The sequence below is a fragment of the Polypterus senegalus genome, chromosome 6, assembly GCF_016835505.1.
Source record: "Polypterus senegalus isolate Bchr_013 chromosome 6, ASM1683550v1, whole genome shotgun sequence".
Classification (NCBI taxonomy): Eukaryota; Metazoa; Chordata; class Cladistia; order Polypteriformes; family Polypteridae; genus Polypterus; species Polypterus senegalus.
Window position 1 is genome coordinate 112,569,543 of NC_053159.1, and position 12,615 is coordinate 112,582,157.

Sequence of the window (12,615 nt, forward strand, 5' to 3'; positions counted from 1 at the left end):
GTAACCAGGAACGCCGCCAGGATTACAGCCACAGCTCTTTAAAAGAACTGAGCAGCCGATCTTTCACTATGTGCATCTTTGGTTGCCTCTATGGGCTGCAACCACCTTATTTTGGTGAGGGTTGTTATTGAAACTGCCTTTAAATGTAAACTTGCGGCACAACTGGGCATGATCTGATCACAATTTAATCCATCTTACTCCCACTGACAGGTCTGTTACTAGATGGCAAGCTCTGTTATCATCATTAACCAACCCCCAGATTCCTGTTTGTGTTTGCTGTTAGGGGATCTGAAAAGCTTTAATTTCCCCTTGGGGACAAATAAAATATTATCTGTCTATAAGGATTTTTCACAATGAACTTGACATGCATGCTATACAGCATATAGTGATGAGACAGTTATACAATTTTACATCAAATGAAGGCAGCAAAAAAACATATCTGTCCATTCATCTGCATTAACAAACTGTACAGGGATGAACTATGTGGATTAGGCAAATCTATCAATTCATTTTAAATAATCATCAATGATATTGTAGAGAATTGATAGAATAGATTGCTTCTTCCATTTCCCATTCCACCATCAGTCAGTCTATTATCTATAGTCTCTCCTAATTTCTAGGCTTTTTTGAGAAAATGCTTTGTTCTCTCATGGACATTATTTCCCACCAAACTTACTGTTGTCAGTTTTAATATACTGTGTCAAAGTCTCCCCAAGTTTTAAAACTTAAGCCACCTTAATTGATATACCAGGTCTACTAATAATTTAGTATTAGTATGGTATGCGCTTAAAATGTAGCTTATTGTTTGTCTTTTGTTTTTACAAATATTAAAAGTAGCAGCTTGTACAGTCTTATACTTTGGGTCAATACATTTTTATCTGACTTTGCGAACATATACAGTATAGATGGGTGAATGCAAGTGTTTACCTCTTAAATCTTATTATTTCTTTTTCTTTATTTGTATTATTTTATATGCCTGTAATTATGACTTTCCAGTTTCTGATGGAGTTTGAATGCTCACCACTAATGGGGCACTGTCCACCCATTCACTATTAAACCCTTCTAATCCAGTTCAAGGATGCAGTACCAATCTGTCAAGAACACCAATCCATCATTATTATATACAAAAAAATAAATACATACATAAAATACTAGGCAAACACGCCGACACATAATTAAACACAAAAATGAGTACAAGATATGCACTTATTAAGTTCAATTCTTTAGTTGCTTGTCATCTGAATATAACTATATTTAGTGTCTATGGACTATACCTATCCTTCCATAATTAAGAATGATTAGAAACGGAGATGTAATCATTTATCTATTAATAATACGTTATCCTGTAATTATTTCAAGATTGGTATATTGATCTTTTTTCTCCGCTGCTTACTCAGTTAAGTTTTTCTCAAGCGATTTGCGCGTCTGCCAGAAGATGAATGGTCGCGATTTCTGCATTACAACAGCCCTTAACCTTGCCTGCTGCAGAAAATTAATTGATTTATCAGTTTTGTTCTTATTAAGATATTTCGAGACTGCTGAATTCCATTTCCCCACAAACATAACAGTTTTATTTATTTATAATCTCCTCGGCCTCTCCTGTAATTAATAGCTCAATTTATAAGACAATTCAAAACCAAACAATGGCCAGTGAATACAGTCAGCACCTAAGCGACGGCTCCTGCAAAGTTAACTACTAAATACGCAAATTTAATCGTCGCTAGGGGCGTCGGATTAATAACTTAAAATCTGCCTGCGGCACAGTGTGAGATGGTTATATATCGATAAGGAAAACGTAAAATAATAAAAGCCAAGTTGCCTCTGTGAACGAAGGTCGATACACACAAGCAAGCTACGAAACCCGTGATGACGCTGGTCCAGTGGTTTCCATAGCAGCAGCCCGAGGCGCGCCGCCTTTTGTTCCCGCCTCTTTGAACACTCCCACAGCGCAGAATCGACACCTTCATTCCTTCTTCCGGGCTATTTAAGTGTAGGACGATAAGAAGAACTTCAGTTCTGCACACAGGATTTCGCTCTGCGCAGACTGGTGTGTGTGTTTTGGAGTGATATAAAATTATTTTTTAAACTGCTCATTTAGGTAATGTGGCCGGTGACCTGGGCGTTCCAAGACCGACGATTAAATCTCAGATTCAAAACTTAACAGTATTTTCCATTGCTTTGCTCCAGTTGTTAAAATGTTTTCAAAAGACCGATCTAATTTAGAAAGTAACGTTGGATAAAGGCAATTTTTCAAATTATATATATATATATATGTATATATATATGCAGCACGGTGGCGCAGTGGTAGCGCTGCTGCCTCGCAGTTAGGAGACCTGGGTTCGCTTCCCGGGTTCTCCCTGCGTGGAGTTTGCATGTTCTCCCCGTGTCTGCGTGGGTTTCCTCCGGGCGCTCCGGTTTCCTCCCACAATCCAAAGACATGCAGGTTAGGTGGATTGGCGATTCTAAATTGGCCCTAGTGTGTACTGGGTGTGTTTGTGTGTTCTGTGGTGGGTTGGCACCCTACCCAGGATTGGTTCCTGCCTTGTGCCCTGTGTTGGCTGGGATTGGCTCCAGCAGACCCCCGTGACCCTGTTTTCGGATTCAGCGGGTTAGAAAATGGATGGATGGATGGATGTATATATATATATATATATAGAGAGAGAGAGTAACGTGGACGTTTTTAGCTAGGCAGGATGACGGCGTAATGGTTAGTACTGCTGCACCTATGGCTCCAGGAACTGCAGTGTCATTTCAGATCCAGTCCACCATCTGTGTAACAGTGTGGCAATTTGCCTCTAAAAAACAATCATTATTGCAGATGGTCTTGGTAGAAAAAGTGCCATGCATCATCGAAGCATTTGTTAATTCAACACCCACTAATTTATCCATACTCCATAGACAAAGTGTCCAAAATTAACATGAGTGAAGTCACCGAAATAGGAATATATCTTGTATGACTACATGATGCTACATACATCAACAGGCACATCAAACCATAGTCCAACTGTATAATAACCTGTCATTTATCTGAAAATTCTTGGGCATCTGGAATCTCAGAGCCAGTGCAGAAAAGCTGTAGTGGAGCTCCTTCCCATTCTAATAGTTTTGGAAGCATTCCTGGCATGTGGCTAAACTTTAATTTACCTTTACTTCATGGGTTAAAACTTCTTCATATTGTTTATAGGTCATTGTCCAAATCCATTCTTAACTAATTTATGCAGTCGCCACACAAGTGGAACTCAAGCAAGATTTCTGTAATATCGATGGGCTACCAACTAACATTTCATTTTTTTGCATCATGATGGTTTCCCATATTTTTCATGATATTAATCACAAGAATCATTAGTTTGTGAATGAACAGTGCATTTGTGATGCCAGCTACTGTATGTTTTGCTGCTACTTCTTCTTACTTGGCAGCTCATTCTTTCTGTATTGGTAACTTACAAACTCAGGATGCATGTGCATGGAACACATTAAAGCCGGTTGAGGGAGTGCAAAGTCATAGCAACAGTAAAAAAAATAATTAAACAGTTAAAGAATTAGATGCTATATTAGTGAAGCATTGCATATAATTAAGGGAAAATGCGGGATGACATTCCTCCCAGATGCTGAATACCATCCTTTCATTGAATGATCCTCCTCTATTGCCAGGTCTGGTTGCTATGTTGTTTTCTTACATTTACTTTTTTAGTTGATCCCTTTATCCAAGGCAACCTACAACATTATGACACTTGGTTACATTTCTTTTGGTTTTCCAATTGGAACACAGGCAGGTCAAGTGATTTGCTCATGGTCACAACCTCAGGGTTTGAGGTCCGAAGCCTTAACCACTACACCACACTGCCTGCCTCAGTGAATCAGTTTTTAAATCATAGCAGTTTCTTATCGTCAACAAATGACACATCAACTACTACACTCTTTTCAGAACTTTAGTTTTATTCGTGTCTTATGCATCACTAATAAGGCTTCTAAGTACACTTTTATTCTCTATGAGTGCTTCAGTTTCCACCTTTTTCATATCAGTTATTGAAACATGAAGACCAACAGTGCTGTCTATACATCGTTTTGCTTCATGGTGATTGCAACACATTTTCTTTACTTGGATTTGGATTTTATCAACTTATACACTTGCACTTTTGAGTTTCCAACACGAGCTCTAAAGCAAAGCAGTCAGTGATCATCACTAAGATTAAACAACTCTAAAAACATTGCAATACCAATTATACAAACTGGCTTGTTAAAGGTATTTTAAAAGTCTGAATTAGTGTATGCCACCGTAATGCAGGGTGTTCATAAAAATGTAATGCTTTAATTCATGAGGTTGAAGTACATAATAAACAATAGCTGCATCAGATATTTGAAATACTAAAATGTGTGCTTCAGTTTACATGTTTTACGGCTAAATATTCTCAATTGTAATAGAAATTTGTAATTTATCACCATCTGCTAGAGGTCCATTGAAGGCTATATCTCTAGTGAAGGATCAAAAATCACATCTTATTCATAATCACTGAGCTTGAAATAGTCTAAAACGATACCCCACATGCTTGTTTCCTTCTAGGAGGTACTCTTAGTGGGCTATAACCACCAGTAAAGAACCAAATATCGAAATAGAATGAAAGGACACTCCACATTATATTACCAATCCTAATTTTTTTGAAGTTTTGTGAAAAACAGTAACTTGGACCCTCGTATCCCATTATGGGATGGACCTTTGCATATGCATGTACAACTTCATGTTCTTCAATAATTTTTGCCGTAGACACCCATTGGTTTACTCAATATCAAAAGGGTGTAATTTCCTACACAAAATATGGTCCAAATATAACCAAAACATTAGTGTTTTTTGGGTGTAGAGGGTTACAAATATGGGGCAAAACTCAAAAATGTGATGCCTTGCATACCTAGACATCAATATGAGTTGAATGGTATATTATCTGCAGAGGTTTTCTCATACCAGTGATTCTGGTGGTGCTGGGAAAAAAAAGCTGACTGGATTTCAAATTGTTAAGTAATTCTTATAAACACTATAATAATGCTTTTAGTTAATAACATTTCTGAACCCTTCAAATTCTGTGTCCATACCCATGTAACCATTAAGGCGTATTTATTAAATGTGGTGCACATTTGTATCGAGCAGGTCTCCATGTTTGTAAAATTCATACTTAATATATTGACATCTCCCTCTTTGTGCATTTCTAATCACTAATCAAGGGTCTACTGTCAAATTTGAAGTACTTGTGGGGTGAAATAAAGTACCTATCTTGTGCCTGTTTATGCTAAAATAAGCATCTCTCATACATCCAAAACAGGCAGTAGTGTCCCCCAGAGCCTTTGTAAACATCTTTCAATGGTAACGTGGTACCTATTTATTATAGACCTTGAAACCTTTCTTAAAAACCCTTAGAATGCACAATTCCATGCACAATGTAGTGGAGTTTCAGGTAAGGACACTTTATTATTAAGGGATAGAAATAAAGGTTGTACACTCTGCTGGAACTTCAAAGGTTTCCATCTATTTTATAATTTCCATGCAAGTGGATAAATATAAGCAGCGTGCAAGGTGTAGATGGCAACAATAGTTTCTCTGTATTTTTGTACAGTATGTTTCTACTGTATATACACCAATATTTTATTCTATACTAAATACCTGCACACCCACATCTTAAAAAGACTTGAATGTGACTGCTGTGCTACAAGTATTAAGCTTACTTCTGCCAGGTGTTTAGAGCTACTCAAATCCTTTATTTTTTGTGTCAGCCAGGAGCAGCAGGGTGCTTTTTCAGCAGTGTGATTCCTCTTTCAGCCTTGGCAACAAGACACTGATTGGCTGCTTCCAAATCCAAGGCATGCAGTTATTGGATGCTTTAGCAGACCAAGTCTTCTCATTCTTTAACAAAATTGCTCTCTTTGGGGGGCATGACTGCAGCCAGTCTTAACCTTTAACTTGCTGAATTGTTTTATGAGGAGTAAAGGGGAGCTAATGTTTGCCCAAAACATGCCAACCTGCTAACCTGATGGTATCTGTTCTAGACACAATTTATGCAGATACCACACCAGGCTAATAAGAAAGCTTGCAGAAAAATCTGAAATGCAGGGACTCAATTAGAAAAACCGAATGAGCATTAAGAAGTCTAGTTGTGTCTCGACTAATTAGAATAAACTTGGTAGTTTCTCCTTTTTCATTTACCATTCTTGTAGAATTTTTACTGAGTATGTTCTTAGCCCATTTGTTAGGCACCCTCAAAAGAAGAAGCATTTTGAATGGCAGCAGCAAAATACAGTATCACTTATGAAATTATTTGTCATGTTTCTATTATTAGATCAATTTCATTAATAAGTGTTTAACTGAATTGTCCAGGGATTTTAAACAGTTAAGTGGGTTAGGAACAAATTGAGAAATTGATGGATGGGTTTTGTCTAATGAGATTTGATGCAAGGTGATAAACTGTATCCATCCATTTTTCAACATACTTAACCCAGTCATGAGCATGGATGGACACGTTATCCCAAAAGCAGCAGGTGGGATCCATTTCCAAATGGGCCAACAGTTATTTTCGCAGATGTACTAATGTCAAGTTTAAGTTACTAATGTTGAAGGTGACTGAAAATAATGCAATGGTTAAATGAAACTGAAAAATTAAGCAAGGAAAGAGTTAAATGGGATCCAAGGAGAAGAGTTACATAAATGTATGATGTAATGACACAGGTTTTCTCTCTGAAAATAGAAAATAAACAGGCCTAGTTCTGAATGGTGGGCCCTTAAGAAAGCTAATGCAGACTCATCTGGGCTACTACAATAATTTTCTTCTCTATGTATTTACAGGAATTTAGCTCTCTCTTATCATAAAAGGTGGCCCTTGTAAGATGGTACAGCTACTGTTCACTCATTTATTTCTTCTTTAAATAAACACAGCAAAACATCAGGGAATTTCTAAAGACATAAACTCAACTGATTAGCTCTGGGTATCCAAGGAAAGAAATAATAGGTTATTTTTAGAGCTAAAATCTGATATTTCATTCACCCGGCAACATTTCCATCTTTCTTCCCCAAAATGAGCTCTAGTTTAGATTCAGTTTTCTGAGATATACTGGTTCTTTCTAGAGCCTTATAACCCTATGTTTATATCATAGCCCACTGCCTATTTGTGTGGTTTGCACAGTCTTCCAATGGTTCTTGCCACATTTCTGTGGATACTTCAGTTTCTCTCTCTCATCCCAAAGTTAAAGTTCTGGTGAATGGAATTTTTAAACTAGTGCACGTTAGTGTGCCATGTTAAGGACTGGCATCCTATCAGTTCAGCTCTTTATAGCATTATAAAAGTACAGGTGAAGTTAGGGTGCAGAGCATGCACTGGTACAGCACATTGCTGCATTCACCACATGACGAAACAGCTAGGAATCCCAGTTGGTATCCCCCCCAGGCAGAAACGAGGTCCAGTCCCACTTTCTGGAAATGACCATCTATCTGCCGCAGCCAGGTGTTATGTGGGTGTCCCCTTTATCAGGTCCAGCCACGTGGGTCCTCAACAATGAGGATCCTGCAAGCTGGATCACCCTTGGGAAATTGCACTATATGGCTGTAGTGCTGTAACTGACACCCTCACAAAGCAGGTAAGGTGCCTCATTCAGGATTCCTTGTGCAACACTCGTTTAATACAAAGCCAAACCAGCCTTACTCAAGGATTTGCCGAAGAAACACAGTACCAAAGGAGTCCAGTCTTTAACTCAGGTCACTGGACAGCGTCCATGTTTCACAACCATATAGCAAAACATGGAGCACAAGGACTCTAAAGACTTGGACTTCCGTCCTTCTGCATATATATCAGGAGCGCCACACACCCCTTTCCAGCGACCTCATGCTCTGGCATGAAAGGCTGTTGTCACTTGATTGTCATTAATGTTTTACCTCCAGTTGGGCCTACCTTCTTACTGAGTGAGCTGTCCATGACCCCACCTCAGTGTAAGGGACAAAAGGGAGAGGAGAGGTGGGGGGGGGATTCGGGGGGAAAAGATAATTAATGTAAAGATATACTTCAAAAGCTAAACCAGAACAGTGTTCCACTCAAACTGTATGCTTTCTACTCCATAATGTTCTCCCCAAAAAGTGGTATCTTGACTTGCTGCAAATTTTCAAACAAGTTTTTTTTTTTTTTTTAGAAATTCAAGGTAACACAAGAGAAAGTCTCAACAGGATCATTTTAGTGGTAAGTTGTTTAAATTCTTTAAAATTCATTTTCTCTCTCTTCCTTTTAAAATTTTTCTAGCAAGTCTTTAATCAGAATTAACACCAAATCACCAAAACACTTTTGTTTCTGCTTTACAGTGTCTAAGAAGAATCTGACGATTTGTAGGTTGAAGCAGACTTAATATGAATGTTAAAAATGTTTTTTTCCCTCACAGAGTAGCGTACAAATATGAAACTAAGTATTTAGATGTATAGTACAAAATATCACTTGAACACTGTTTCATGAACCCTGTTAGGATGAGAACTGAAAGCTATACTAAACTAATTGGCTTAAAATGTTTTCTTGCATGTCCTACAAGTTTAATATTTCATATTCCCCTATGAAAGCATTTTCAGTACTAAAGTCCACATAATACTGGATTCAAAACACACAGAACCAACAGGTTTATGTAAGTTGATTCTACAGTTTTGTTAACCTTTGTAAAAAATGAGACAAACTCTCTCCCAGAGTGTTTATATTTTGGATATTTGGTGAGACACCGTTCATCAACATTAACAAGCACAAGTAAGGCAATTTGAGGGTTATGTAAAAGTCACCAAAACAATCATAATGTGGTGCAGTAGAACAGAACTGTAAGTTTATTTTGCTCTTGTGCGATCGCTACATAAAGACACATTCAAGATACTCCATCATTGAAGGAACGGCTAGGAAATGGTCCGTGTGTGAAATAATTCCTTACAGAAACACTGATTCTGAAAAATTAATCACTGTTCAAACCTTAAATAGTTCACTGCATAACATGACAAAAAAATCACAAACAAAAAAAATTCATTCTAAGAACGACATAGTAATCATTTACACCGTGATAATTAGAATAATTTCACCATGACAAACACCAGACATTAAGATTAAGCTAAAACTGGTGTTTTTTTTATTCTTTTATCTTTAATGAATCAAATATAGAATTGCATGTCACTAGAGCAACATCCATAACAGATCAATTAATTGTTAACGATCACTGTTTGGTATAGCGCACTTTAGCAAATTTAAAAAATAAAAATAAATAAAAATAAACAAAAAAAGAAAAAAATTCAGTCTGAAGACTAGTTATTTCTTTTTTCTCAGGAATACATAACATCTACATTATAAGTTAATAAATCCAAGCTATTGTCTTTAAATACGTCACCAGCATGCACTATATGATGTCACTGAGAGTAATGGAGCAGTAATCATTTTTACACTGGAGAAATATAATCATAGGCAAGTGCATTTCTTAAAAAATAAAAGCAAAAACAAAACAAAAACTGAAATAAAAATTACCTCGAAGCTGCTGTAAGATCATTTCTCATATTACACATTTATACTCTGTCTTTATAGAAGCCTTAACCCAAAGAGATATGGTTCCAGTAAATAATCAGAAACAGTTAAAAGGGCGAGTGCAGAAACTAGTCATTTTAAATTTCTTTATGTTCACCAAGTGCCTAGGTCACACATTTTCAGGAGTCTATTAAGTGAACGAAAATGACCTTACCTTCACCCTCCCCGACTGAAACTGCAAGTTCACTATTAAAAGCTATAAGAAAATTGTGGACTATTCAACCCTCCTGTATGCTTACTGGAACCATCATTTGTGAGCTTTTTTATTTGAGGTGTTCACATTCAAGTTTTACATTTTGTTCTATCTTTCATTAATTTACTTCTATCTATTTACTTTAAATAAGTTAAATAAGCAGCTCCACCTGTTTTTGTACTACAGAACAGTCCATATGCCAGTGCGAGGCTGCCATTCGAACCCAGCAACAGCCACTCTGACTTTCCACTAGTGGTGTTTTGGCAAATGTTGAAGAGGCAATCAATAAGAAGGTACTACTGGAAGTCTTCCCCCCTTTTTATCGTGGAAAAATAAAGATTGCGGTTGTAGCGTTGGCTGCAGCTGCCAAGTCCTCTGGCTTAATTGTTGCCGTCCCCGCCATCATCATCCTGTTGATCGCTTGTCCAGAGTGTTAAGTTGTCACGAAGAAGCTGCATGATTAGGGTGGAGTCCTTATAAGAATCCTCATTTAGGGTATCCAGCTCTGCAATGGCATCATCAAATGCGGTTTTAGCAAGATGGCACGCCTGATCAGGTGCGTTCTGGATCTCATAGTAGAAAACTGAGTAATTCAATGCTAGCCCAAGTCGGATAGGATGTGTAGGCTGCATGTGCTCTCTGCTGATATCATGGGCTTCACTATAGGCCTTCTTGGAGGATTCCACCACTGTTGCCCGCTTCTCTCCTGTGGCCACTTCAGCAAGATAGCGATAATAGTCACCCTTCATCTTCAAGTAGAAAACCTTGCTCTCATATTGTGTCTCACTGCAGTTCTTGATCAAATAGTTGTCTAGGAGGTTCAAGACATCCTGGCACACTGCTTCCAGTTCCTTTTCAATCTTCTCACGATAGGCACGTACCATTTCAATTTTCTTCTCATTGCCATCTGCAGATGTCTTCTGCTCAATGCTGCTAATGACTCTCCAAGAAGAGCGCCTTGCACCAACTACATTCTTGTAGGCTACTGACAAAAGATTCCTTTCTTCATTTGAAAGAGCTTCATTCAATTCAGTCACCTGCAAAAACACAAGACTTTAATTAGAAATTAAAACATATAGGCAAAATACTCACATAACTGAATTACAACCTCTTTTTTATAATTAAACTGTAAAAGTTTTTCAGCTGAATATGGTTTCCACATCAAGTTCTCATATTATGTAATATTTGCTCATTTCTTACTTTCAAATTACCTAAAAGGTTAACAATGGAAAACTCCAATGGAATTTAGGCATCCACTTCTCTATATCAAGGATATAATATTCAAAACTAAAAGCTACTTTTTAATCTAAAACCTTTTCATAGGAAGCGGTTTTGTTCTGCCTTCAATACTCACTCAGTTCAGTACCATTTTATTTGAAGCAATACGTGAATGTGAAATGTAATGCATGTAAAGCTACAGATTTAAGTATTATTACATTGCATGGATTTGTACGACACGTCAATAGTTTTCAAAGAGAAACCCAAGATTGTTAGAATACCTCTGTCGCTACGGACTTGTTCCCAGTGTCCAAGAGAAGCTGTGATCCAGCCAAATGTTTCTTGGACCTCAGGATCCTGAGATCTAGCTTTGTAAAGAGGCGTGTGGACACATGTCCATTTCACTGCTAGTGTCTGATTGCTTAGCAGATCAAACTAATAGACAGGTATTTCAGTCTACAGAATTGTCTGAAAACATAACAGAAGAAGATTTCAGATGATGCACAATTTTTCTCTCAATACCAATTCAATTCTGAGAGATCAGTCCTATAAAAGAGTCAAGCTTACCTTTTGGAAAGGCACCTAAGTTGATTACCTTGGTGATCACACTATGCTTTGTCACGATCACTGCTTATTTTGATCAACAAACAAACTTAGCTTTTACTATCAGATACTGATAACAGACAAACCTTTGAATTCTGTTTTATATGTAACAGTGGCAGAAAATATGCTCTCATACTGTGATTCTGAAACTAATATGCTCCATTTATCACATGGTCTGTAACGCTGAACACGTTATCAGTTATTATGATTTTTAGCAGTATTTTTGCAATTTACTATTACTACTATAATACATTGTTGAATAAATAAGATATAAATAACACTATGCACAAGTAGTGTTATCTCTGGCATTTCATAACTATGGGCTGCATTAGCATGTTATCTGCCAAAGAAAAAAGGTAAAGGCTATTCTTACACTCAAAAAAGAAAGGGCAGGTAGAGACATAACATATTAGCTGGGAAGCATTTAGAGCAGAATCTGTGTATCGAACATTTTTTTTTTACTTTCTTCATTTTAGGAATAATCTTTACTTTTTTCATTAGTATTTTTCAGACATTTTCCAGCATATAATGTTTTCATTTCAGACTTTTATGAGCTTATTCCAATTCATTTGATGATAAAAAGCACCGTCAGATTCATTTTTTTTTTTGCTAAATGCATTGTAAAACTGAGCATGCATAATATAATTCAGTCACCTCTGGCAACTCTAATTTAGAGCTGAATAATAATTTAGTAAGTATAGTATATGTTGTAGTAGGATCACCATGTTCCCCCAGATGGAGAAAACATGTTATATTTAAAAAAAAAAAAAAAACTTTACCCAGAGGGTTATTCCAGTAAAACAGACAATACAAAGTGCATTCAAACTGATATTATGCGGAAAATAGACTTTATAGAAGGTGTGCTATATTTGCATAACCAGTACAGTTCATTTACAAAATCTCTCTATTATAAAAAGAAATCCTATCCTGGAAAGCAAAAGCAAGGCTACGATACGTGATCTTCTCGGAAGATATTTAAAAGACTCGCGAGACGAAAGAGACTTGCCATGGTGCATGTTGATGGGAACATAGAAC

The 12,615-nt window shown here is 37.1% G+C and overlaps 1 protein-coding gene across 1 annotated transcript in view; it reads right to left on the minus strand.

Moving 5' to 3' along the window:
- Window positions 1–8,799: 8,799 nt before the first annotated feature.
- ywhag1 (3-monooxygenase/tryptophan 5-monooxygenase activation protein, gamma polypeptide 1) overlaps window positions 8,800–12,615 on the minus strand; it is a 31,270-nt gene continuing 27,454 nt past the window's right edge. The window contains exon 2 of the mRNA XM_039756803.1: window positions 8,800–10,796. Within this exon, the coding sequence (XP_039612737.1) occupies window positions 10,140–10,796 (657 nt within the window). The 3' untranslated portion in view covers window positions 8,800–10,139. The remainder of the gene's footprint in view (window positions 10,797–12,615) is intronic.